General features: G+C 45.3%; 2 protein-coding genes across 18 annotated transcripts in view; one reads left to right on the top strand and one right to left on the bottom strand.

Annotated features, from left to right (window-relative positions):
- Positions 1 to 23: 23 nt before the first annotated feature.
- Positions 24 to 21621, bottom strand: LOC123849953 (protein CutA homolog). Of its 16 annotated transcripts, none has more exons than XR_010407743.1 (6): positions 19184 to 21621; positions 13206 to 13354; positions 7241 to 7300; positions 5405 to 5450; positions 5091 to 5140; positions 24 to 3798 (listed from the first exon to the last, which is right to left on the bottom strand). XR_010407743.1 is itself a non-coding variant. In XM_064579553.1 (5 exons), exons 1-5 carry the CDS (start codon positions 8005 to 8007, stop codon positions 3777 to 3779), a joined length of 255 nt encoding a protein of 84 aa, XP_064435623.1. In that variant the 5' UTR covers positions 8008 to 9461; the 3' UTR covers positions 24 to 3776. The 16 variants fall into 16 exon arrangements, 3 of the variants coding, with proteins under 3 accessions (XP_064435623.1, XP_064435622.1, XP_064435621.1); XR_010407744.1 differs by having other exon boundaries at positions 24 to 3675; XR_010407745.1 differs by having other exon boundaries at positions 24 to 3520.
- The window catches only part of PSMD5 (proteasome 26S subunit, non-ATPase 5), a 21302-nt gene continuing 15004 nt past the window's right edge, over positions 21608 to 27905 (top strand). The window contains exons 1-2 of one of the 2 annotated variants that reach the window (XM_045883037.3): positions 21867 to 22007; positions 25255 to 25462. Coding sequence is in view for 1 of the 2 variants with exons in the window: in XM_045883036.3 (XP_045738992.1) it covers positions 21835 to 22007 (173 nt within the window). In the remaining variant the exon portion in view is untranslated. Of the gene's footprint in view, positions 22008 to 25254; positions 25463 to 27905 lie in introns of both variants that reach the window. The other variant, XM_045883036.3, reaches the window with a different exon arrangement.

The raw sequence follows: 27905 nt of genomic DNA, 5'->3' as shown, positions 1-27905 counted from the left end.
AGAATACTACATGAAATCACATGTCGGAATTGCTCAATTAAAATTTATTTTTCTTTCAAAGCTTATTTCTTCAAACAAAGCTCACAGAATTTGTTTAATGTATACTATGTGTATAAACTTATCTGCAAAAATAACTCAGTTTGCAGCAGATAGGGCTAGACAGATGCACTTGGGACTCAGCAACAATTGCAAGCAAGACTGATTCCATGGTAATCATTTCTCTCCTGCGCACTCCTGTCCTGGTTCCCTTCAACCCTCAACTCCGCATGTTGGTGTTTCTTGCTTTTTTTATCTGATGATTTCTTCAAACCAGTTGACATCTCTATGCTTTTAAGCTTCAGTATTCACAGATAATTTTAATATTTTTTTCTCATTTCCTCAAGTGACTTTTCTGGAGATTTTGGATTCAAAAAACAGACCTTCCCTGAGAAATGCTGGGAAGGCATTCCTGCATGGAGCCGCTAGTCTAGGTCCTAGCCCAGCCCCACAGCAGCACTCTGGAGGGACAGTGTGGTCTAGGGTGAGTAAGCTGGGAGTCACGCAGACCTGAAAAATCACTCATCTCCTCTAGATCTGTTCCCTCATCTGCAGAATAAAGATCCTGTCACCAGCCTCCAGATAAGTGGGGAGAAGTAAACAATACATTTTTAAGTGTCAGATCAACTTACTGCACAGAGTTTTTTGGAACCAATACCCCTTCTTTTAGAATTGGCTACAGTAGGCTCTCAAGGTGTTTGGCCTACCAAGGGTATGTCCAACCTCTCTGAAGGAGGCAGTAAGAGCATCAGATCTAGAATTGGACACATGGGTTCACAGCCTAGTCGGCCAAGTATTTTAAGTGTCATGCTCTCTGATCTCAGGAGTCAGCTTCCAGCTGAGGAGAACAATGAGTTAGAAGATAAAATAATGTGGAGAACCTAGGAGAGCACCAGGCAGAGAGCTGGCGTTTGTCCTCCCCTCTCCCATTTCCTGTAGCCAGCTGGGACACTGAGGCAAAGGAAGTCCCCCAAGAGACAGTTTTCTGTGCAGTCAGCACAGAAAATGCCCCAATGAAGGCCAGAAATAGAAAAATCTCCTTTGGAATTAGTCCCACTTTAAGAAAGTTCCAAGAAAAAAGGCTGGACTTTGCCAATTCCATAGCTGAGTAACTGTGGGCTACAGAGAACTCTTTATTCAAATCCTTGCCCAATCCTGTGCAAGAGCTCAAACAGATTCAGACATGCCCTTGACCTCGAGTAGTTCATGATCTAGAAACAGGAGGATGACCGTGATACACAAGGATAACAGGGACACCGAGGCCAGAGAGCTTCCCTCCAAGCAGAGCTGGCCTTGCAAAGGAGCAGCCAGATTTCCCAGGCATTCATGCGGGCGGCGCTCCAGGCCGAGGGGAGGCCCGAACACAGGAATAGCTTCACACAGCCTACTGGAGACATCTCCTTGCCAGCGTGGGCAAGGACAGGTGGAAGGTGAAGATGGAAAAAGTGAGGGGAGGCAAGGCTATGAAGGGCCTTGAAGGCCAGACCAAGAAACTGGGCTCTAGGGCGCCTGGGTGGCTCAGCTGGTTAAGCGACTGCCTTCGGCTCAGGTCATGATCCCAGGGTCCTGGGATCGAGTCCCGCATCAGGCTCCCCCTGCTCTGCGGGGAGTCTGCTTCTCCCTCTGCCTCTGCCTGCCACTCCCCCTGCTTATGCTCTCTCTCTCTGTCAAATAAATAAATAAAATCTTTAAAAAAAAAAAAAAAGAAAGAAACTGGGCTCTAACCCGAAAGCAACAGAGGCAGTCCTTCTGGGGTCCCCAAAGCATTTTCCCTAGGGCTTACTTTATCCAAGATTTTCGCGTGTATCAGAAACATCTGTTGTAAAAAGGGACATCACCATTATCATTCTCTTTGTCCTTCTCCTGAGGTAACCCTCCAAAATCCCCACTGGCTATCAAAAAAGGATCCTCTGGACCTTTGGAAGAGCCTCTGCCTTAAGTCCCTACAAGAGCTTCACAGAAGGGCCCTGGGAGGGCCTCCATTTTATATTTGGAGGCACTAAGGTTTAAGAAGCACAGCTCGTGTCAGAACCAGAGCCTGGCAGTAAATACCCATCCCACATACCCTTCCCTCTGGGAAGACCTGGGATTCCACAGAGGTCTGTGGACCCCCACCCAAACTGCCCATGAGTCTCCCCAGAGCGAGGTTACCTTGTGACAGGTTCATGGAGGGGGCCTAGCTCAAGTCTTTCTTCTCACCCCAAAGGGGCTCTGCCTTCCCTGCTCTCTTCCACCTGAGACCCAGGGAGCAGGTAGAGGAGCACCAGACACAGGGTGAGTAGGCTTGGCCTTACCATCCTTAACGCAACACGCCACCCCCTTGCTGGACCTCAGTGCAGTTCAGTTTCCTTTGGTAATCTATAAAATGGAGACTGGCTTAGAACACTGGTTTACTAGCTTTTAACCAAAAAAATTAACAAAACCAAACCAAACCCAAAATCTTACAAGTGAGCTTAATACATAAAAATGGTAAAAGGTAGTTATACTGGTTGAGGTATGGGTGGGGAGCCTCATACCCTTACCCCCACCCAGGAAGCACCCAGGGTACCATCTGTCAACTTCTGAGACCCAAGGGAACAAGTCTGGAAAACACTGGTCTGGCAGTTCCCAGGGCTCTTGCCACTTTAGGATGCTCAGTTTCAATGCTCAACTGACAAGGTTAGTACCATGGGCTCAGAACCTATGTCTCCAATGAGCAAGGCACCAGAACCTTCTGATACCCATCACATTCAGGCTACAGAAGAGTCTAGACCTGCTTCTAAGCCATGAGGCTGTGTCTAATACCTAATGTTCCCCCAGTCCTACCCACACTCATGAAGCCCATTCCCACCTCCTCAGGACTCAGGAATAACAAATAGCATCTTTAGTTACAAGAAATAATCCTGCTTGTCCCTAAATTTCTACCATTAGCAATTCATCCTTTTGGATAAAGGGCTTGCCAGTTCCCCTAGAAGGCGACATTCAGCCCACACACTTCGGGTAAACAGGTCACCAGGTCCATTCCTCCTCATGAGAAGCAGAAGAGTAATTACATCCTGGGCACTCGAGGTAGGCCCAGTGACTGAAGGAGCAGATGACAAACCTCACCCTCACTGCCACCTCCCCTTGGCCTCCCCACATAACCATCCTCGCCCTCCCACCCCCTGGCCACCTTTAAGCCTGAAGCACTCGAGACAAATTCCACCGGGTTCTTGGTTGGCCCGACCAACCCAGCCTCTTCTTCCAGCCTCAGGGGCTCAGACCTTCAGCCTCTCAAGTTCCTTAGCTCTTCCGTGATGTAATGACACAGAATCCAGAGGTGCCAGGAAACAGAGAGAGACCCCCCTTCCCTAGAGGCAGCCATCAGGAGACACAAAAGCCTCCCCCCGCCCCTGCCCCAAATCAGTCCTCCTCCATGCCCTCCTCCAGCCACTTGAAATAGTGGACATCTCCTTGGTCCATGGGAAGACTGAAGACTTCTGGGATTTCAAAAGGATGCACCAACCTTTGGAAAGAAAGCAGAGCCCTGTAAGTGATGAGGGTTAGAACCAGTCTATGCAATTAGACCCAACTGGAAAGTGTCACCTGAGCTGCCCTGCGATCTGCCGTAGCCCATCTTGTCCAGCGCAGTGGCCCACCGCTTCTGAGCCTGTTTCCCACCTGTCAACAAGTGGGGAGTTGGGCCAGATGGCTTTAGTCTCACAGTCATGGGTTCAAATTCTAAGTCTGCCCCTCCTCATAGCTATGGAACTATGGACAGGTCACTTTGTTTCTCCAAAGGCCCTACAAAAGAGGGGATAAAAATAGTTCCTCCGCGACTGGACTGCCAAGGATTAAATGCAATGAGACACATGAAGCGCTTACCTGGTATACTGACCAGCCTTGTGTGCCCTCGTTAAATGTCACTTACTATCTTCATTACTATCCCACACTCATCACTGTGCCTTCCCCAAACAAGCCCCACCCCCCCATACCTCCGGATTCTCTTGTCCATCTATAAAGTTCTCCGTTGATCACTTAAAAGCTTATCTATCCCTCAAGTCCCAACTCAACCACTGACCTTCTCCAAGGGATCTTCCTCGACTATCCAAAGCCACAGGGATCTCTCCCTTCTCTCCATTTCTTTCACCTGGCCCTCAGCACACAAGGCAGATATGTGAGGCCTTGGGCCTCAGTTCCCCATCTGTCAAATGGGGTGATAATCCCTGCTTCCTTTCCAGTGAAAGAGGCACGGTCAAGTTCTCATGAGATAGCATCCTTAGTAATCATGGCACATGCACAGGTGCTTAAACATTTGGGAGTTGGGGTAATTTTATCCAATGACTCAAGACAGTGAATTTTCTTATTTTAGGGACACACGTCAGTGTACGTATTTGTTTGTTTTATTTTGGGGGGGTGAGGGGCAGAGAGAGAGGGAGAGAGAAAATCTTAAGCAGGCTCCATGCCTAGCGCAGAGCCTGACATGGAGCTCAATCCCAGGATCCTGAGATCATGACCTGAGTTGAAATCAAGAGCTGGATGCTTAACCAACCAAGCCACCAGGTATACCTATTATTATTTTAAAAGAACTAAAATATTTTTTTAATTTATCAGTTTTAATTTCTTTTTTTTTTTTTTTTTTATCTGAGAGAGAGAATGGGAGACAGAGAGCATGAGAGGGGGAGGATCAGAGGGAGAAGCAGACTCCCTGCTGAGCAGGGAGCCCGATGCAGGACTCGATCCCGGGACTCCAAGATCATGATCTGAGCCGAAGGCAGTTGCTTAACCAACTGAGCCACCCAGGCGCCCCAGTTTTAATTTCTAACACAATAAACTTTAATATAACCCATGCAAACAAAGCTCCTCTGGCCCCCCGATAATTTTTAAACGTGTAAAGGGATCCTGAGACTAAAATTTTGAGAACCATTGTCAACAAACTCATTCTAGCCTCTCATTTTACAGATGAAGAATCTGAGGGGCAAGGATGTGCCGAGGGTCATGTGGGAGGTTGGTGACTAGGCTCTAGTCTCCTGATTTTCAAGCTTATTCACTTAGTCCCTAGTACGTCCCTGCCTGAGAAGAGATGCCAACATTACCTGATATAGCTGGATAGCACGTGGACCTTGGAAGTCTTTGTCTTTATTAGCTGTAAAGGAAAAAAAAAAAAAAATCCCTGCTTTAGGGAGGACCTCAGGCCCAGTTGGGCAGCTACTGATTCATCTGGCCACTCAGGAAACAGCATTCCTACAGGTGACCAGGCACTGGTGCATTCACAAATTAGCCTAGGGCATCTGATGTGGGGCAAGAACCTCAATCGGTTGATCTTTGCTCAATTTTCCTTGGAACCTGGGAAAAGGCCTTGGTCTCACTCTTCCTCTATCAAGGCCCCAACCCCCCCATCCTCACTCACCAACAGGATTTCAGTGGCTTCTTCGATTTCTCCATTCCAAAAGTACCTAGAAGAAGAGAACAAAAGCAAATTATTATGCTCACAAGATGAGCCCAGTGAGATGCCTGACCTGGCCCAGTCAGGTGACTTACCAAGGTAGAAACTTTAAAATCTTTCCAAGCCCACATAAAAATATCTGGAATTGGCCAAGTCCCCAAAGGTCATCTAGTCCAACCATTCTAATGAATGCTTCTAGCAGCTGCCTAAACGTTCCTGGGGGTGAGAGGTTCACCATCTCTTGAAGAAGTCCATCGATCTACCTTACAGGCTAGAAAACATGAGACGGTTTTCTTTATGGCATGCCAACATCTGCCACCCAGTCGTTTTCTCCAACTTCCATATGAAGAGCCACCTCAGGGCAGCCCTGCAGAAACTCTTACGTTTTCTCTCCTCCAAACTGGGCATCTCCAGCTCTTTCGGATTTTATTTATCTTAATAAGAGAGAGTCTCAAACACACTTTGCACTAAGCATGGAACCTGACGTAGGGCTCGATCTCACGACCCTGAGATCACGACCTCAGCCGAAACCAAGAGTTGGACACTTACCCGACTGTGCCACCCAGGCACCCCTTCAGCTCTTTCTATGCTCATCCCATACTCCTGGCTTCTAGGCCCCTCCCATCCTTTGGACTACTGATACTTTTATTATTGACTCTCAAAGTGGAGTGCCCACAAATGGATAATCAAAAAAGCACAGGAGACTTCAGGGAAAGTGAGCCTTATAACATATGAAAACAGGTCCAAAAGTTAAAAAACAAAGTCAGTAATGAAGTTCAGAAAAGAGTCCAAAAACAGTATCAATGGAAGGGAAAGAAAGTTGGCCTGAAAATATCTATACTGACTCAGGGCAAGTCTAAGATGACCTAGACCACTGGTGCTATGGTGAAGGGGTCAATTATAAAAAGGATGGACATATGAAGGGAATGTGAGGCTGAAATTCTGTTCTAGTTCCCAAGCACTGGTTCCCAGACAGGCTTTATGTGAATCACCTACACAATTTTTTAAAAATTCAGTGACCCGAGCCCCACTCTCAGGGAGAATGATAGAGCAGATCTAGAATGGTGCTCAGGACTCTAAAACACAGCCAAATTTGGGAGCTATAGCTATAGATGATGTGAGTCCTGAGGGGATGACATCGTTGGGGGAGGGGTGTGGAGGGAGCTTCCATTATAGAGCACTTTTCTGTTTTGACCTTCACAGTAGATATTCTCTCTCCTCACCCACCCTCCCTCCCCCCACCCAACCAGGGGAAGAAGGAGATGAGAAACAGGCTAGGATGGGAGAGATTAAGGCACAAGACAAATCCTGCACAGCTAGTACTGGGATGCTGACATATTTTTATGAGGGAAATGGAAAGACCAGAATTAACTCAAGTGAGGGTGTTAAAAAAATGAAAGGCAAACAACCCAGAAACAGCTTGTCACATAAGCCAACCCCTCAAAGTTTTCCAGAGAATTCAAAAGCAGTGGGAATTATTTTCTTTGATATCCCTAACAGGCTTACTCAGGGATGGAATGCCCAGTCGGACTTCTTTGCTAACAGCAAGCTAACTAATTAAAACAAAGAATGTGCAAACAAGATTCGCTTTTTCTGAACTAGGTCTTTTTCCTCCCTTCTCCATACACAGCCTATTTTTGCTTTTGTTGGTTGACAGAAATCCACTAGGTGACTTCCTCCGAATACAAATTAACAATGAAGTGTTCATTAAACAAATACCCAGCAGTTGAGTGCTCTTTCCACCAGCCAGGACCTGACCTAGCACCCCCACACCCTTCTACAGGCCACAGCAAAACTCACAGTGAGGATGCCTTGGGCAGGATGTTCACAGAGGCAGCCAGCTTCTTATCCAGGCTAGCCCTAAAGCAAACAGACAGAGTCACCGTCACCAAGGTAAGTACCCAACATCTTAAGAAAAGGGACAAGGGACAGGAGTTCTTGGGAATTACTCTGGTTTCCTGAGAACCATTTAGAGCAACCCTTCCCCCTCAAGCCAACACATTCCATAACCAGCATGCACACCACAGAACTTCTAAAGACAGCGCAGTTTATAAATCCTTCCCTGGGTGGGGAGGAAAGGAAGGAAGTAGCTATGGCAAGGCAGTTTTAAGGACAGGCCCAGTCTGTTTGGGGAAGGGAAACTGATTAACACTGGACACAAGACCTGGATTCCATTTCCGACCTTGCACGTGACTTTAACCATGTTCTTTCTTTCATTCTTAGAATAAGTATTTGAGCCCCTACCCAAGATAGGCATGTCCCCCTCACTAAAGCTGACTCTCCTGTACAATAACAGGATCAGTTCGTCAGCAGTTTCCAACCCTTCCACCATCATTTTAGTCTATCACCATCTTCTGCTGTTATCTCTTGGGTATGTGTCGGGCTGACACTCACTGCTTCTGATCTATAGATACCCACGTGACCACACAGAACAGCTATAAGTCCAAGTAAAAGCAAAAAAAAAAAAAAAAAAAAAAAAAAAAATCATACCCTGTGTTTGGCAAATATAGGCTCTTTTCACCTTTTTTATGTAAAGGTTTCCACCACAGCTCTAAGAGCACAGCCATCACTTTGCAGACCTCTAAGATTTTTTGGGCAGACCACAGCTTGGAGCTCCTGGTCTGACGTTCTGATTCCTGTGCAGAGCCCCGGGGAACACAGAATTAGTGCAGGTGTCACAGAAATGGGGGCACCACCAAATCATCGATGCAAAGAAGCATTCCCAAGCAACAAACCGGAAGCCCTCAGAATCAGGCCGGCCCTGACAAACCTTTCTCAGGTCTCAGGCCGCCAAGCGGGGGCTGGTCTCTGTGCTCTGAAGTGCTTGGACCCTGCCAGATCAACCTCATCTGAGCCCTACACACCGATCCCTCCTGCCCTCAGCTGCTGCCAAGAGAACTGACCTACTTTCTCTTCCAGTTCCAGGTTCAACAGTACTCTTTTTAAGGCTCCACATTAATGTGGCATTCCCTTGGAAAGTTCCAGAGCTAAATAAGTCCCTGACTGTAAGGAGAGGCACATGGCACAAATCTGTTTAAGCAACCATGGCAAGTCTTATTCAATTGTCCACTGAGAAATGACATTTTATTGCTCCTGAAGGTGGCAAGGAAACACAAGGAGTGAGTTAAACCTTTAAAAAAAATAATCCCATTGTCTCAAAGGCCTAGAATGTAAACTCCTCAGTGACTGATCACAGCAACCTGTCCATAGGTAAAACACTGTAGAAATATGGAGGACTGTGTTATTCAAAATGACCCTATAGCCAAAAAAAACCCCAAACAAAAACAAAAACACAACCAGAGAGCGTGAAAGCAAAAGAGAGCACATCAGCTGACTGACACACAGGCTCATCTGAGGAGAGCAGAGGACAGAGACACATAGAGCTCTTAGGGCCTTGAGAAACTGCCAAATTCACAGACTAGTGAATCACAGACCACAGACATGGTTTGGCTCTTACAGAATATTTTTAAATTTTTAAAGGTTTTATTTATTTATTCATGAGAGACAGAGAGAGAGAGAGAGACAGAGGCAGAGGGAGAAGCAGGCTCCCCACGAAGCAGGGAGCCTGACGCGGGACTCGATCCCAGGACCCTGGGATCATGACCCGAGTTGAAGGCAGATGCCCAACTGACTGAGCCACCCAGGCATCCCCAGAATTTTTAAAAATTTTGACTCTGTTACTAATATTTATTATTAGGATATTTCACACTCAAAAAATCAGATTATCTATCTTCTCACCAGAAAGTAAGCCTGGTAACATTAGAACTACAGTCTGACAAGGTCACGTTTAGCTAGAGCTGAGCAGTGGCTACTCCCTTGAGGCGTGACATCCGCTTCTCAGGTCCACACAGTTCCCACTGCTCTTCTTCCTCCCAACACACAGGGAGAGTCAGGGCTGCTATCCACCATCACCTGCCCTCATGACACTCCAGCCCACTTTGCTCATTTAGGGGCCTGCCTGTAGGTATCTGTGTTTGCGCCCGGATCTAATCCATTTCCCTCTATATACAGGAGATGGAAGCCCAGGGAAGGAAGACTTGCCTAAGGTCCTATGTGGAGTTGGCAGCAAAGAGGACACTAGAATCAGGTCTTCTGATTCAACACTCAGGATTTTCACCCCGGCCCCAATAAGAAATGTTTCTAGGTAATTTTTCTAGCTAAGGATGTGTCTTTCAATGAAGAGATCTAAGAACCTGCCAGGAACCAGAACTGAACTGACCCAGAATTGAGAGGCAGCAGACTAATCTCTAAAGAACACTACAGAAGACAGACCACTAGCCCAGAGCTAAGGGACCTGGCCTCAGTGCTGGTTCTGTAGCTAAGCTTGGGTTCCTGCCTGCTCCTGTTCATGCGGCCCTCCCCATCATGTACCATTTACTCTCCTTCTATAAACTCTGGCAACTAAACCTGTCTGCCTCTTTTCTCTCGAAACCATTAATAAAAACTACGAAACAAATTAGGTTGAGTGAGAGCCCCACAGCCATATTCCCTAAAGGCTCCACTTCAGACCTGCAGGTCAAGTGGGTGGACTAACAAACCGTAGAGACAACAGGAAATGCTCATTACTCAGCCCTGCCAGCACCCAGTAAGAACGTGTTACGTACCAGCAACTACGAGGAAGCCCCAAAGGAGAAAAGGCCACCCTGAGACATGAGTGGGTGCAGGCAGGGGAACTGCCACAGAAGATGAGAGCAACAGTCCCTGTCTGGAGGCCACGGGGGAACCAGAGCAGGCAGGAACATGGAGGCAACCATCCAGGTGAGTAGCTGGGATGTCACGGCAGGAGCAGGTGGACCCCTGGAATCTCCCAGGGCCCAGGCACAAGTGATGGAGTGCTTGTCGCCAGGCAGGAGCGCTAAATGTGCCAGGAGAGCCATCACGAGGGCCCCCAGCCCCCACTCACTGAAAACAGTGCTGCATAATGCCAATTCCTGGCAGCCCTTCTGCACCCCCCCCCCCCCCCAACAAACGTGACTAAAAAGATGAGAGAGGTCCCGGGCGCCTGGGTTGCTCAGTTGGTTAAGCGACTGCCTTCGGCTCAGGTCGTGATCCTGGAGTCGCGGGATCGAGTCCCTCATCGGGCTCCCTGCTCAGCGGGGGGGTCTGCTTCTCCCTCTGACCCTCTTCCCTCTCGTGCTCTCTCATTCTCTCTCTCTCAAATAAATAAATAAAATCTTTAAAAAAAAAAAAAAAAGATGAGAGAGGTCCCAATTAATCCCAAGTAACTGAGGAAGGTCAATAACCAAGAGAGACAAAACTGAACGAACAGAAGAATTTACACAAGAGAATCAGTTAATAGAACTTTCAAAACCAAGCTTTTAAAATAAGTATAATTATATATACTTGAAAGTTGCTGAGAGCAAATCTTCAAAGTTTTCACCACACACACATAAACTATGTGAGGTCATGGATGTGGTAACTAACCTTACTGTGGTACTCATTTAGCAATATGTATTTATATAAAGTATCAAGTGGTACACCTTAAATTTACACAATGTTATATATGTCAATAATTGGTCAATAAAATTGGAAAAAAATTTAAAATATATTAAGTATAATTAATATCTACAGAGATAAGGCAAAGTTATTGCATCCATAAAATATGATCAATTATGAAATAAGAGCAGTTGGTTATTAAAAATAATTAGAAATCTTGAAAAGTAAAACTATTAAAAAACTATTTTTAAAAAACTATAATTGTTTAAACAAAAAACCAGGAGGGCTGAATAGCAAAAGAGCTGAGAAACAAAGAAGAGAGAAGAATGCTCCAAAATCTCCCAGCATGTAGAATAAAGAAACAGAAAAATATAAAAGTTCAGTCCCAGAGAACAAACTCAACATCTACCTAACTAGGAGCTCCAGGAAACGGACACAGAAAGAATAGAGAAAGAATATTTACCAAATGAATAGTTGAACATTAAGATAGAGAGAAACTCCTAAAATCAGAGACCAAAAGCATTACCTACAAAGAACGAGACTCAACAAACACCTGACTTCTCAACAGAACCTTGGATGCAAGAAGTCAACAGAGACCGCTCCCCAAGCATACATGGATCCATTTACTGAACTGGCCTTTCGACTAGCTAGGACCCAGGAGTTAGAGTCCTTGTCCTCCCAATACCCCACCTCACAGATGTGAGCTGACACTGTTCCCTGACAGGACTCAGAGCAGCTGATTCAAACAGTTTAGCACATACCCTAGGTACACCAGAAGCTTTAAAGGGATTTCAATTCCTAGCTGCTAAATATTATGGTCGTATTTCTGGAGTAATCATGGGTTCTTTCAGGCAAGTGCTAGTCTCCAAATGTAACATTGTGTAATGGGGAAAACATAGACATTCTGGTTGGGGGAAGAAAAATGGAATAAATTGCAAGGTTAATCTGTGACCAAGAATTTGGAAGCTGTTGTGTCCCTAAAGACCAGATTCAACATTTTAAAACACTGTAACTTAGTCTATCAATTTCAAGATGGCTGAGTTTATAGAGTAAGCCAGTCCATCGCCCTCCAGACCCATTAACCCTCTTCAAAGTCACAGCTATAAAAAGGAGTGATGGGGGACATTCAGATACAACAAACATTTACTGAGCATCTGCTATGTCCACTTTACTGGGGTAAGAACTGTACATATTTCCTATCGTTTAACCCTCACAAGGGTCCTGTGAGGTAAGTGGCATTATCCTATGCTATAACTCAGAAAACTAATGCTTTGAGAAAGAAAGCGACTTGCCCAGGGTCACACAGTTACTGACGTGGCACAGCCAAGATTCAAACCCTGGTCTGATTGTAAGTCCAGTGCTCTTTGTACCACACCATAGCTGCTTTTAAAGAAATTTGCCAAATACTGGGATGCCCGGGTGGCTCGGTCGTTAAGCGTCTGCCTTCAGCTCAGGTCATAATCCCAGGGTCCTGGGATCAAGCCCCGCATCAGGCTCCCTGCTCAACGGGAAACCTACTTCTCCCTCTCCCACTCCCCCTGCTTGTGTTCCCTCTCTTGCTCGCTCTCTCTCTCTCTGTGTCAAATAAATAAATAAAATCTTAAAAAAAAGAAAGAAATTTGCCAAATACTGGGGCGCCCAGGTGGCTCAGTCAGTTGATCATCCAACTCTTCATTTCGACTCAGGTTATGATCTTGGGGATGTGGGATCAAGCCCCACCATTTGGCTCCATGCTCACTGGGGAGTCTGCCTGGGATTCTTTCTCTCTCCCTCTGTCCCTCCCCCTGCTCGTACACTCTTCTTTCTCTGTCTCTCTCTAAAATAAACAAATCTTGAAGGAAGGAAGGAAGGAAAGAAGGGAGGGAGGGAGGGAGGGAGGAGGGGGAGAGGAGGAGAGGGGGAGAGAGAGAGAGAGAGAAAGAGAAAAAGAAAGAAAGAAAAGAAAGAAAGAAATTTGCTAAATATGTGGAATGGCCTCCTCCTCCTCACTTGCCATGGTGAACACCTCTAGGAGTAAGCTAAGAGAATATCTCTAAGAAGAAAAAGAGCTGAGCCAAGTATTAGAAGACTTAAATTCTCAGCCTGCAGAGTTCCCTTGTCCTCTGACCTTAACACCTTGGGCAAGCCACCTAGCTCTCTGGGCCTCATATCCCTTAAACGCTCCCATGCACCACTCAACATTTTCAGGCCCAGCAGCAGGATCTGTCGGGGGATCATACAGCCATGCTTCTCTTATCACCTCAAGCAGATAGCTGTGTAGTGGACATAGTGGAGTATCCCGATAGCTCCCCCAGCGTCCTGGGGCAGCACCTAAGCCCCTTCACCGTACCTGGCAATATCTCTGGCAATTTGCTCATTGGGACAGTTGACAAAGACGATGGAGTAAGTGCCGGAAACATAGCTGCCGGTGACAGCTGAATGGAGCCGCAGGCTAAGGGTCCTGAATATGGGGTATGACAGGAAAGAAGCTGTCAGGATCTACATGGTAGGGAAAAAAAAGCACAGGTCAGCAGTGACATGGCCAATTCACGATCTGCCAGCTCAAGCAAATTGTAACCAAGGCTAAGCATCATTTTTTCATCCCCATTCCCCATCCACAAAATAATTCCTGGTATCTGTATTGAGCTTTAGTGCTTAAGTTTTTGTGCCTAAATATTTTCCTCTGCATTTTGCAGGTGATAAAAAAAATGGAGGCTCAGAAATCAAGATCACATAGCTTGTAATTGGTGAAGCCAAGATTAGGAATTGTCATCTGGATGAGCAGAAATCCATTCTGATTGTATAAAACTGCTATTGGAGGTAATGCCAACTGGAATCCACTGAACTACTATCATCCTATGGGGATTATTTATGAATGATCTACTGATGTCGTAGAGAGTTAATTTCACCTCCATTCATTTGTGTCTGTGCAGGCACTGTGGGTAGTCCAGTGGAAAAGGTAGCCTAATTCAAAGTAATGTGACCTGTGTTGTTGTAACTGAGAGGTGGTAGGACCTAGAGGAAGGTTGTACCTGAGGGAGCAGAAGAGGCTTCAAAGGGAAGGTACCGTCTAAGTTGGATCTGAAATCCTAAGTAAGTTTACAAGAGGAGAGGGAGGTACTCCTAGTAAACGTTAATATGTACAAACTCAAGAGGTATTATGGGATAGATGAGATCTCCAATCTGCAGGTATGATATCAAGAGGAAATGAGACTGGCTAGCCTTATAAAGAGAAGGCTCAGTCAGAGGAGTTTGGGGTTTGTACTCATGGGATAGGGTGCCGTCGGAGGTTTTTAGGTAGGAGAGTAATAAACGTGGTCAAGTTGGGAAGAATAACAGAGAGAGGAGTGACCAGAAGGCCGTCTACTTAAAAGGCCACTACAATGATCTAGGTAACAGACCTTAAAATCTTGAGCAAAGAAGATGGCAGTGACAATGTGAGAGCAAAAGACACTCAAGATACAATTGTTCTTACTATTTTAATGATAAACATTTAAAATAAGAGGAACTGGAAACAACTGGAGAACGGCTTCCATTCCAGGGCTCTCTGCTTGGGGGAGATCATGGAGCCATTAACAGGATAGAGGCGACTTGAAAGGAGGCCCGCAGTGACTCAGGCAAGGCTGAACAGAAGTGCGCTTCTCCTGCCTCCCAGCCCAGGGCTCAGGCCTCACTCAAATAAGCCTCTGTCCTTCCACTCCTTCCACAGTATTGCCTGGAGCCTGGCTCCTACTTCTTGGCAGGGCCTGAGCAGCGTTTTTAATGTTTGGAGTTTCAGTTTGACTAGAGGCCTGTCTGGGTTGGGTTCCTCAATCCCTCCTACCACCTCCGCCAACACCTCCAAATCAAAATACCAGTCCTCTGAACTAAACCAGTGACCACACAAGAACAAAAGAACCAGGCTTCTCAGTGAAGCTTTTATTGCACGTGTGTGTTTTTTAATGACAACTCAACTAGACTGTAAGAAAAAAGTAAAAGCACTAGAGAGCAGGATTTAAATCCTAGTGCCAGTACTGCTCACTGCCTGTGGCCTTCGACAAGTTACCTCCTCTCCCTTCCGTAACTGTTCCTTAGAGAATGCAGATTCTGACACTTCTACTGCCTATCTCAGAGTTGCCATGGGTTCAAACCGGATAGGAAAAAGACTTTGTAATCACTGATCCGATAAAGAAAGGCACCGTGCTTTGCTCATCACTGTACCCCCCCACACAGTTCATGGCACGCAGAAGGTTCACAATAAATACTTGTAAACTAGTGAATTAATAATTACACCAGCAAGATGTGGTTATTAAGACTAAATAGTGGGGACATCTGGGTGGCTCAATCGGTTAAGTGTCTGCCTTTGGCTCAGGTCATGATCCCAGGGTCCTGGGATCAAGTCCCACATTGGGCTCTCTGCTCAGTGGGGAGCCTAGAGCCTGTTTCTCCTTCTCCCTCTGCCTGCCGCTCTGTCTACTTGTGTGCTCTCTGTCAAATAAATAAATAAAATCTTAAAAAAAAAAAGACTAAATAGTGAAGTAGATAGGGCTTTTGAGTCACCAGCTTTGGCTTTGACCAGAGAACTGGATATACTAAAACACTGTAAGGCTCCAATGACTCTAAAGTGGCTTCCAGCACAGAATCTAGACAAAAGGGGTAGTGGCCTGTCCCCCAACCAAAAAAGCCATCCCTAGGGAAGATCTGGAACATTTCAGCCAGTAGGTATCAGTGGGAAACTGCACTTACAGGATTAACTATAAACTCACCTAAAATGTATTGAAACTCTCATATGAACTCATAGTCAAAATGCTAAGAGGTAAATGGGCCCTCAGGTATCTAAGATAACCCATCATTTCACAAACAAGGTAACAGACAGAACATACAGAAACTGTGATAGAACCAAGACTAATCCAAGACTCCTGCATCCCACTGTGGGTTCTTTGAACTGCAGTGAGCATGCCTAGGAATGGGTTTAGTGGGGTCATTTCAGCTTCACATACTCCAGTGGTTCTCAACTCAGAGGAATTTTGCCCCCGGGGGGACATCTGACAACGTCTAGAGACAATTCTGACTGTCATGACTGGGGAGGAGATGCTCTTGGCATCTAGTAGGTAGGTAGAGGCCAGAGTTGCTGCTCACATCCTTCTGTTGTTCCACTGATCACAGTGAAGGACAGACAGCTGTTTACACATGTCTCCCCCACTGGGCATGAGCTCTACAGTCTCATTCATTTTCACACGTGCAGGACTTTACCACCCTTGACAGGGAGATTTGAGAAATGTTTGTGGACCTAGCCACAATGTGTTGGAAGCATGAGAGGACAGTTTGGAACCAAGGGTGGACTACAATATATTCATTCTATGACATATTCTGTGACATTCTATGAATGCAAAATTGACAGAAAATACACACATCAGAATATTCCCCAATAGAAATATTATAATGGAAAAAAGATTCACTATAATTTTTAAAGTCTTTATACCATTTTCATACTTACCTTTCACTAAACACTTTTTCTAATTTTACATTCTTTTAAAATATTTTATGTATCCCTTTGGTTCATATTTCATTCTGCCATTTTTTTTTTGTCCTGGAATATTTACATAGCTTTGAAGAGGTTATGATTGACTTTACAACCTGTGTTAAGGCAGAAGGGGCCTCAGAAGCCACCCAGTGGTTCTAAGCTTGTAATCGACCTAATTTTAAGGAACCTGTGATACTCTGGAATTGAGTGCTACATTGTGTTTAGCCATACATTTTCCTCGTACAAATCCACAATTTTCACACACACACACACACACACACAAATCAAGAAAATCTACAGTTCCAAAAAGGTTAAGAGCCACTGATTTGTGCCAGTTTTTCAGATGAGCAATGTAACGGCCACAGAGAAGAAATCACCCAAAAAGTGAGCAAGACTTCTGACCGTCTCCTACAGTTCTTTCCACCGCCCCTTCAAACACCACCACCACACCACTGGTGGTGCTCTGTGGCCACTTCCAACCTTAACATTTGAAGATATTTCAGAGATAAGAAAACCAAACTCTTCTTCAAATGCAAAAAAAAAAACCCAAACAAACAAACAAAACAAACAAAAAACGAGATGGTGACCGCAAGAGAAAGGTTAAAAGAATCTACCATGTGACCCCTAGATCAGAACTCACCAGCAGACAGCCCATCACCTCCCCGGACAACCCTGGCAATGAAACGCAGCCCAGTCCTTCCTCCTCACAAAATGGGGAGTGAGGCATTGCTGGTAATCTTCAGAAGCATGCTATACACTCTCCAGGACACCGGTGGGGGGGCGGGGTTGGAAGGGGTCGTGTGTCTCGGGGGATTCCCCCTTCCACCTCCTACCTGCCTGCTCCCAGCTCAAAATCCCAGGAGCAGAAAAAAGAAACACACCTTCTCCCCTCAATTCCCCAGGTTGGAGGTCTAGGGGTGAGAGAGTTCACAGAGCCGTAGCATGGGACACTCACCAGGAAGCATATGAGGACAGAGGGCCGCAGACAGCCTGGCAGAGGGCACCGAGCGCCCAGCCTGTCCATGGCGTCACTGGTAATTCAGTAGCACAGCTGTAGCAAACTGCAGCCTCGGGCTGAGCTGCAACCTGATGGGCGGGCACTGAGGGCCTACACTGCCCTATCCCCTCACCACCTGCTGCCTGCCCCACTGCCCAGCCAGGCCCCAGCCAGGCTGGCGGGGAGGACAAAGTGCAGGGGGAGGGGGCAGGGAAAGAGGGAGTAATTCTCACTAGGCAATTCTCTTCCTAGAAACAAAAAACCCAGACACCATATGCTGACCTACAACCCCTCCAAAAATAAAAATACTAATTTTCCCTTCCCATTCTAACAACAAAAAAAATGATAAAATCCCCACATGTACAGATAAAGAGATCTAAGTTTCTTAGATATATAAAACTTCCAGAAACCACGGCACACAAACACTAATACACACACACAAAACTCTTCCACTTTATAGGGGTCCATCCTGCCTACAAAAACAAGTGAAGCACACATACATACATGCGTGCGCACACCCACACACACCCCTACCTTCCCATCCCCCCACAGCACCTCCTCCTCCCAGGATCTCACATCTAATTCTCCTTGGCTTAAACCTACGAACTCACTCATCTTTCTAGACCAGCCGCTCCGTGAAGCTTTTTGCAGGGTTAGTCCCACAGTCCTCTATTTCCCCTAAGGCACTTCGTACACACTTGTGTTGCAGCATTCGACATCATCAACTATGGGGAGCTGCAAACAAGTAAGAAGAGCAGCAAGCTAATGACTGACTGCTGCCCTTCGGGGATGCAGAGTCCACTGATGCCAGGGTGTGCAATTTTTTAATCCAGCTTTTTATGTGAAATATCTTAATTTTTAAATGATATCTCTGGGGCAGGGGAAAGGACTGAGTACACAAGGCCACAAGTAAACTTTCTTAAGGAAACTGTTCTATATCTGGATTGTGGTAGTGGTTACACAAGCGTTTAAAAAAATTCAACAAAATTCAACATACGCTTATGTTGGTGAATTCTATATTGTATGTAAACAGTACCTTAGCAAGCCGGGGAAATGCTGGAAACCAATTCAGAATTGTTGTATGCTGGGTAAACCAAACAAAACACATCTGCTAGCCAAATCTGGCTTGCAGGCTGCCAGTTCACAGTCTTTGTGTTTAATTATCTGTTTACTGTCTGTCTCATTCCTTGGGACTCTTAAGTTCTTAAAGGCCCACATTTCTCACCAGTGTCTGACAAAGTAGTTAATAATCCAGTTGTAGCCCTGGCCTTATCATTTACATAGTTAGCTGTGAAGACTTATGCCAATTACATAAACTCTTTGAGCTCTGGGGTGGGGGGGGGGGGGGGACGACGGTGGTGTTGGTAAAGGAAGGGCTAATGCCACCTTCGGGGGGCGGGGGCGGGATTAACAAAGAATACTGATGGTAAGAATGTTGTAGAAAACGTAAGACCATGTCAGCTTTTCAAAAGAAAGTAGTCTCAGGACTCCTGGCCGGCTCAGTGGCAGAGCATGTGACTCTTGATCTCAGGGTTGTGAGTTTGAGCCCCACATTGGGTGTAGAGATTACTTAAAAATAAAACCTTTAAACAAACAAACAAACAAAATCCAGAAGCAAGTAATCTCATACTGACTACCAGGGTTAACTCAGAAAATCTCCATTTGTGATTGAAGAACTTAGTATCTGTGGAAAAACTGGCTTAGAGAAAATGAAGCTGTGGTCCTAAGAAAACCTTTATATCCAAAGTCCAGTAAAATAAGTCAAGACTGTGATCTTTTATACCTATTACATTAATAAGAAATGTAGCCACTGTTAATGACTATTTACCTTAGATCCCGAGATGATTTCCTGAGATGATGTCCCCAATTTTAGCACAGGACCCCACACAGCTTATGCTCAGTAACTGTTTGTTGAATGACTAAATGATACGGATGTGTGGCTGGTGATGATAAGGATGGTCATGATGAAGGGAGATGTTGGGGCAACAGGGGAAAAATGGCAAGAGATGAACTGTCATTTGGAAGGAACTGCCTCTGGATTCTCTTCCTTTAACTCAGGCACATCTACTCTCTCCAGATTCAATTCCAAGGTTAGATTCCAAAAGTCCAATTCTGCATTTATGGCTTTGGCAGATTCTTCAGATATAGTGAGAGTCTCAGTGCCACTGCTTGAGGGTCCAGGATCTTCTTCTGGAGGCTTCTTGTCCTCTTTCCTTCTCTCTACCTGCTCCTCCTTATGGGATTCAGATTCGGATTTAGACTCGGATTCAGATTCAGACTCCCCTTCGGACTCTGATTCTGTATCCATCTTCTTCATCCACACTACTTCCTCTTTGTTTGTGTCTTTTTCTTTCTTCAACTCCTTTGCTTTATTTTGAAGGTTCTTCTGTACCTCTTTATAGGTATATAACAATTTATTGAAGTCTTTTTTAAAGGCCAAACTTCGGTCCAGGAAAGGATCCATATCAATTGCAGCATCAATGAGGTCTGAGGCCTGGCGTAAGACAGCATTCAATTTCCTTAAATTCATCTTTACCTCTGGTTCCGGGGACTTGTCTTCTTCCGTACTTATTGATACAGACTCTCTCTCAGTTATGGCCAAAGCCTGAAACTTGAGCAGCTCATTAATTTCACCCTCTTCAATGTCAAGGAATTTAAAGTCCATCCGTTTTGCAGACTCTACGATTTTTGCAACTTCTTCATTAGCTCTAGGGAAACACGCATAATCATTCACAACATCATCCCAAAGTTTCCACCAGGCTTTATTAAGAGCAGCCGGTTTTATATCATCCATTGCCTCTTTTATCACTACCAAAGCATCAGCAATGTTGTACTGTTGCCATGTTTCTTTCAAAGTAAGACAGGGGTTTTTTTCAATACAGTCAGCAAAGTGGTCAAACATATGCTTAGTGTAATACCTCCTGAATGCTTCAATTATACCCTGGTCCAAGGGCTGAAGATAGCTAGTGCCTTCCAGAGGGAGGAACACAATATCAACATTAGGATGAGCAAAGAATAATGAGTCTGGGTGATTGGGACCTCTGTCCAGAATTAGCAACACTCTGAACTCAAGATTTTTTTCTATTAAATAACTCCGGGCCTGATGGATAAAACAATTATGAAACCAATCCAAAAAGAGGGCAGCAGTTAATGATACTTTGGGGTGTGATCGCCAGAACACAGGAAGGCGGTTTTTATCTTTTTCCAAAAGACAAGTGGGATTGGGGTCTTTATAAAGCAGCAAGGGCTTTATCATTTTGTCACCGGCGGCGTTGGCACAAAAAATGAGGGAAATCCTGTCCTTAGCTTCCTCTAAGCTTTCGGGATTTTTGTCTTTTTCCCTAAAAGTACGTGAAGGCATGCACTTCCAAAACAGGCTCATCTCCTCGGCGTTGAAGACCTGTTGAGGCACGTAGCCTCTGGCTCTGATCAGTCTCTGCAGTTGTTTGGAATACTTGGGTGCCGACTGGGCATTCAGGGGTTCTTCCTCCCCCATCAACCTCGAATTTCGCAGACTGTAGCGATTTCTAAACTTCTCAAACCATCCCTTGCTCGCATGAAACTTATCCGGGTTGCCGTTGCCAGTGGTTTCGACCAGCTGCTTGTAAATGCGTTTGGCCTGGCTGCAGATGGCCTTCAGCGTCAGAGGCCGGCCCCCTATGGTCTGGTCCTCCACCCAGAAGGTTAACTCGGTCTCCATCTTCTCGATGTTTACGTCACGGGGAATGCACAGCACCTTGGAGGACACGGGCGAAACACTCTCCATGCTGGCCCTGATGGCCTTCTCGTTTTTCTTAATGGTGCGCACGGTCGACTCGTTGACGCCAAACAGGCGCCCCACGTCGGTGTTACTCACGCCTTCTTCCAGCTTCTCGAGAATTTTCATCTTGTCTTCCAGAGGCATGACCCTCCGCCTCCTCTTGATTCGTGTCTGGCCCGGAAGCAGGATGCCCATAGCCTCCGCGCCGCCGGGGGTGGCCTCGGCCGCTGCCCAAGCCGCGGCGGCCTCCACCACCGCCGCCCTCGCCGCAGCCGACAGCCTGGCTTTGGGACCGGGCGGCCGCCCGCGAGGCCGTTTAACCTTCTGTGGGTCCTCATTGTCACCACTCCGCTTGCCGGGCATCTGACGCGCCTTCGCTCTCTGCGGGAAATACGCAAGCCGACCGGAAAGTCGGCCTCCGCGACCCACCAAGCGGCGCCCACGATGACACCCGGCCGCAACCCCGTAACCACCGGCGACAGTTGGCCCGGCCCGTGACGGCCTCCGTCTCGCGAGGCTTGGCGGCCCCGCAGCGCGCGCGCTGCCCGCCCGCCCCCACATTGCTATTGGTGCGGCCGGGGCAGCTCGCAGTCCCGGCGGAAACCCCGCGAAGGGAGGCTGCGCCCCGCAAATCTCGCGAGGCTCGGAGCGGCGCGCCGGGAGCCGGCAGCCGGGAGCCGGGAGCCGGCGGAGCCGCGAGCCGGGGCGGGGGGGGCACGATGGCGGCCCAGGCGCTAGCGCTGTTGAGGGAGGTGTCGCGACTGGAAGCGCCGCTGGAGGAGCTGCGCGCGCTTCACTCGGTGCTGCAGACCGTGCCGCTCAGCGAGCTCCGCGAGTTAGCGGCCGAACTGCGCCTCGGCCCGCTCTTCTCCCTGCTCAACGAGAACCATCGGTGAGACGACCCCAAGCATGGAGACGAGGGTGGCTGGGAGGAGGGGAAGGGTTCTCCCCAGTCGCAGGGAGGGTAAAGAAGTCGCTGACGCTTTAGCGGGAGGGACCCTGGGTCGCGAGGCCAGACACGGCGCTCAGGTCCAGCCTCCGAGTTGTGTGCCCCTGGCCGTCGCCCGGCCTCACTGCCTCCATCCTTGAAATAGGAATTGGAGAGGGAGAGCGAGGTTGCCCACCTAGAAGGAGGCTCCGCAGTCCCGTGTGCGGGTTCGTGACTTTCTTTCCTCTTAAGAATGGGTCCTATCCTGGCAATTTGACAAGGTCCACCCACATTCTGAGTTCACGTATCTTTTGATCCGTAGGCATGGAACAGGCAGGTATGCTCGCACTCAAAATGTCCTGTATACAGAGAAAGCTGCATAACAGAAGGTGACAGCAAAAAACTAGAAACAACCTAAATATCCATTAGAAGGGGTTGGAAAGAAATTATGACACATTACTACTGTGTAACCCTGTGCAGCTAGTAGAAGAATTGAGGTAGATCTATGTATGTGGACATGGAAGAATCTCTTAATATATCTTGTTGAATGAAAAAGGAAAATTGTAGGAGTTTGTGATTCCATTATGTGTAATGTTTTTGAGGATTTCAATCGCCGTCCCCCCTCCCCACTACACAGACTAGTAGAACACTGATAATATCTGAAAGGTACAGCAGGAACTGTTAAAGCAGAAGTGGGACTTAGGATGGCAACTTTTTTCATTTTATGCACATCTGTACTGTTTGATTAAAAAGCACTTTGTATAAGTACCGCGGGCTAACCGATTGCGCCACTGGAGCTCCTAATTTTACAAATGTTTTGTGATCCAGAAATGTAAAAGTGATCCTTCTACTTGAAACGATAAAAAAATCTTAACTAGATCAACACTGGGTGATTTCAGGGGGCTTTCTTGGCTATATCCTTCTGAGATTCCTCCCTTTTTTATACATGTTCTGCTTCATTAAATCCATTAGTTAACAGTATCCGGTTCTGCCTATGAAATCTCTCTTTTCTGTCCTCTCTAATTCAGGCCCTCATTTTCTCCCTCTTGCTGGGTCTCTTGCTATTAGTCTGACTCACTACCTTTAAGCTTCTTTGTCCAGCACGTTCTTCCCACACAGCAACCAGTTAACTTCTTGGGTTATTTGTCTCAAATCTTTGCCATCGTTTCCCATTGTCTACAGTATGAAATTATGACTTCTTTTTCTGGCATTTGGGCCGGTACAGTATATTTCCATCCTACTTTTCCAGCCTCATCTTTTCCCTCCACTCCTCTACAGATATTTCATCTGCTTCAGCTACCATGTGGCACATTTACTTTCCCTTGAGCATGACTTGGCACTTTCCTAATTTGTTCATGCATGTCCTTCTAACTGAAATGCCCTCCCTCTCTCCAAATTCTTCCATTCTTGAAAGCCCAGGTAAAGTGCTGTCACCTCCAAAAAGTCTCACTTGGCCACTCCAGTTTCAAGTGACTGGTCCTCAGATCTCCTGAGAGGCATTATCATTATTTCTGTTAATGATATTTGACATTGTTGCATTATATTATAGTTCTTTATGTGTTTACTTCTGGTTTGAAAATCCTTTGAATGCAGGGGACGTATTTTGTTCATCTCTGCATCCCTCTTAGGGTGTAGCACATAGTACAATATATGCCAAATAAAAGATTAGACTCATAAATTTTAAAGAGGCCACCTAGTCCAACCACTTTATATCAGGGATGAAGAAAATTTCAAAAGTCATAACCTAAATTAACACCAGAGATACAGTAGGAGCTGAAATGAATGGGAGTTTGAAGAGTAAGGTCTATGGGGGATGTGTTTTGCCTAATGAAGGAGCAGTGCTCTAGGCAACAATTTTAATGGAAATTTAAAAACAGGGTAATTCAGAACTGGGTACATAGGAGATATCAATTGCAATTTGTGAGAATAATTCTTCTGCAGATAGTAGATTGGCAGTCTCTAGATCTAGTTCTATTATCCTGGCAAAACCAGGCTGCTATATATTGGTTCAGAATCTGATCTAATAGATGTAAATCTAGAATCTTGACAGGAGTTTTTGTGATAGAAAGTAAGTCCTAAGATTATTGCTTTACAATATGGAGATTGATTGTAAATTATTAACTCTTTGGCTTTTTACTATAAAGGGCTACATGTGATCTGAAATTTATGCACTATACAGTTTAACCTATGGCTGCTTTTTTTAAAAAAAATAGCCTTATTGAAATGTAGTTTGCATAAAATAAACTGCACATAATAAACAATTTGAGGGGCGCCTGGGTGGCTCAGTTGGTTAAGCGTCTGCCTTCAGCTCAGGTCATGATCTCAGGTCCTGGGATTGAGCCCTGCATCTGGCTCCTTGCTCAGCAGGGAGCCTGCTTCTCCCTCTGCCACTCCTGCTTGTGCTCTGTTGCTCTCTCCCTGTCAAATAAATAAATAAAATCTTTAAAAAACTACACAATTTGACAGGTATTGACATACTGACATATGTATACACCCATGGAACCATCACCACAGTCAAGATAGCAAAGATATCTCTTACCCCCAGAAGTTTCCTTGTAAACCCTTTCCACCTCAGCCAGGCAACCATTGATCACTATAGATGAGTTTGCCTTTTTTTTTTTTTTAAGATTTTATTTATTTATTTGAGAGAGAGAGAATGAGAGACAGAGAGCATGAGAGGGAGGAGGGTCAGAGGGAGAAGCAGACTCCCTGCCGAGCAGGGAGCCCGATGCGGGACTCGATCCCGGGACTCCAGGATCATGACCTGAGCCGAAGGCAGTCACTTAACCAACTGAGCCACCCAGGCGCCCTTGCCTTTTTTTTAAAAAAAGAGTTTTATATAAACGGAATCCTATAGTATGTACTCTGGTCTCTTTCACTCATCATAATTATTTTAAATTTTTCCATGTGGTGTGGATGAATACTTCATTTCTTTTTGTTGCTGAATAGTAGTCCCTTGTATAGATGTACCACATTTGTTTTCGGTTTTCCTGCTGGTGAACATTTGAGCTGTCTTCAGTTTGACTCTATTACAAATAATACTGCTATGAACGTTTGTGTACAAGTCTTTACACAGACATATTCTTTTCTCTTTGAGTTAATACCTAGGAGTGAAATGGCTAGATCATATGGCAGGTGTATATTTAACTTTTTAAGAAACTGTCTAACTGTTTTCCAAAGTAATTGTACCATTTTACATTCCCACCAACAGTGTATGAGAGATTATAGGCCTAAATATAAAACCTAAAACTATAAAACTTCTAGAAGAAAACCTGGGAGAGAATTTTTATGACCTTGGATTGAACAAAGATTTCTTTGGTGTGACACCAAAAGCGTGATCCATAGAAGGAAAAATTGATAAATTGGACTTCATCAAAATTAATCTGCTCTTCAAAGGCCACAGTTAAGAGAATAAAAAGGCAAGTCACAAATGGAGAAAAATCTTTGCGAAGAGTGTATCTGATAAAGGACTTGTATTCAGAATATATAAAGAGCTTTCAAAATTCAGAAACAAGAAAAGTATCCAATTTAAAAATGGGCAAAATATTTGAACAAGAAGATACAAGGATGGCAAATAAGCACATAAAAAGATACTCAATGTCATTAGTCATTAGGGAAATGCAAATTGAAATTACAATAACAAAGCAATTCAAGTATCTACCAGCAGATGAATAGATAAAGTGTGGTATATACATACAATGGAGTATTATTCAGCCTTAAAAAGAAAGGAACTTCTAACACATGCTACAACGTGGAGGAAACTTGGAGACACCATTCTAAGTGAAATAAGCCAGTCACAAAGGACAATATTGTATGATTCCAATTAGATGAGGCACCAAGGGTAGTCACATTTAGAGAGAGAGAAAGTAGAATGGTGGTTACTAGGGGCTCAGGGGAGGGGAGAATAGGAAGTTACTGTTTAACAGATACAGAGTTTGGGGCACCAGAGTGGCTCATTGGGTAAGTGTCAGCCTTCGGCTCAGGTCATGATCCTGGTGTCCTAGGATCCAGCCCCGTGTTGGGCTCCCTGCCCAGCGGGGAGTCTGCTTCTCCCTCTCCTTCTCTCTCTGCCCCTACCCCCTGCCCATGCTCTCTCGTACTCTTGCTAGCAAATAAATAAATGCATCTTTAAAAAATAGATACAGAGTTTTCCATTTGGGAAGATGAAAAAGTTCTAGAGATGGTTGATGGTGATGGTTGCACGACAATGTGAATGAACTTTAATGCACAGAACTGTACATTTAAAAAATGGTTAAAATGGTAAATTCCATGGTATATCCAGTCACAGTTTTTTTAAAAAGGAAAAGAAATCCATATCCATTAACAGTCCTTCCTCCACCTTCCTCCTCTCTGTCCCTCCCCTAGCCCTGACAACCAGGAATTTGCTTTCTGTCTCCATAGATTTGTCTGTTCTGGACATTCATATAAATGGAATCATCATCAAAAGGAAGCTTTTTATGTCTGGCTTCTTTCACTTAGCATATTTCCACATTTTATCCATGTTGTATAATATTCCATTGGATGGATAAAATTGGGTTGTGTTTATCCATTCATTAATTGATGGGACATTTGGGTTGTTTCTATTGCTATGAACATCCACGTACAAATTCTTGTGTGGACATATGGTTTCAGTTATCTTGGGTATAATAAACATTCTTAATCATTCCCTTAGGTGCAGTTATACAAAGTGGAATCCCTAAGTTAAAAATGTTATGTTCATTTTTAAGGCTTTTGCTATGTATTGCTTAATCAACTTTTAGAAAAGTTGTATCAGTTTAATTGTATGCTCCTATTAACCGTATATGAGTGCCTGGGCTGTTTACTTGTACTGCCCATTAAGAGAAAAGGAAGTTATTCTTAAAACATCTTCTGTATCCACAACTGGTAGTCATCAAGTTCTGATTAATTTACCTCTTTAATTGCTCCTGAATCTTTTCTCTCTTCTCCATCCCTCCTTACTACTCCCTCGTTTCACTCCCTCATCACCGGCCTTCTAACTGAAAAATTCTTTCTCTAACTGATGCAGAGTGACTTCCTCAAGTCAGATCTCATCATGTTACTTTCTGCTTAAAACCACTTTGTGGCTTGCCATTGCCTTCTGGAAAAAGTCTGAATTCTGTAGCATGACAAAAAAGACCCATCAGAATGTGTCTTCTGTGCATCTTTCCTTTTTTATTGCTCCCCATTCATACCCCCCTTTTACCTTCTCCCCAGTTCTCTCCCATTCTTACCCCAGTGAGATGGAGCTCCTTGTACTTCCTTGAATGTATAACACTGCCTCATTCCTCTGTTCCCCTTCATGTGTTCTACCTGGAACACCTTTGTCCTCCTAGATAATCCCCACTTTTTCTTAAAATTTAGCTCAGCTATTACCCCTCTGGGAGGGCTTCCTGATCCCTGCATTCTTTTTTGAGCTCCCATAGCTTCCAATCCTAACCTCTAACATTTATCCACCTGATTATAGTTGCCCTTCTGTTCTTCTATATTTTCCATTAGACTGAGCTCATTGAGGCTAGAGAATTATCCTTCTCTGTAGCCCCAGCACAGGCATGGCACATAATGGGTACTTAGTAAATGTTTAGTAAATTAGTAGAAGTTAGTATTTTTTTTAAGATTTTATTTATTTTTTGAGAGAGAGGGAGAGATAGCAAGAGAGAGCATGAGCAGGGCGGAGAGGGAGAAGCAGGGAGCCCGCCATGGGGATGGGGCTTGATCCCAAGACCCAGAGATCATGACCTGAGCCGAAAGCAGATACTTAACCAACGGAGCCACCCAGGCACCCCCGAAGTTAGTACTTTAAAGGGAAGTCTGTGTGGAGAAGATCCTCATTGAGCCAGACTTCAGATATTAATAGGTTGTTAC

Source organism: Mirounga angustirostris, unplaced genomic scaffold (assembly GCF_029215605.1).
Source record: "Mirounga angustirostris isolate CCGP_5_RB_7025 unplaced genomic scaffold, mMirAng1.0.hap1 SCAF_15, whole genome shotgun sequence".
NCBI classification, from domain to species: Eukaryota; Metazoa; Chordata; class Mammalia; order Carnivora; family Phocidae; genus Mirounga; species Mirounga angustirostris.
This window is presented reverse-complemented; position numbering and strand designations above follow the sequence as displayed.

Coding starts and splice junctions, on each gene's coding strand:
- LOC123849953 (XM_064579551.1), bottom strand. CDS start 8,007: ATGGCTGTGCTCTTAGAGCTGTGGTGGAAACCTTTACATAAAAAAGGT. Junction 5,451..7,240: donor CTGCCCAAGGCATCCTCACT/GTGAGTTTTGCT, acceptor CTCTTCTTCTAG/GTACTTTTGGAATGGAGAAA. Junction 3,521..5,090: donor GTGCTATCCAGCTATATCAG/GTAATGTTGGCA, acceptor TTCTTTCCAAAG/GTTGGTGCATCCTTTTGAAA.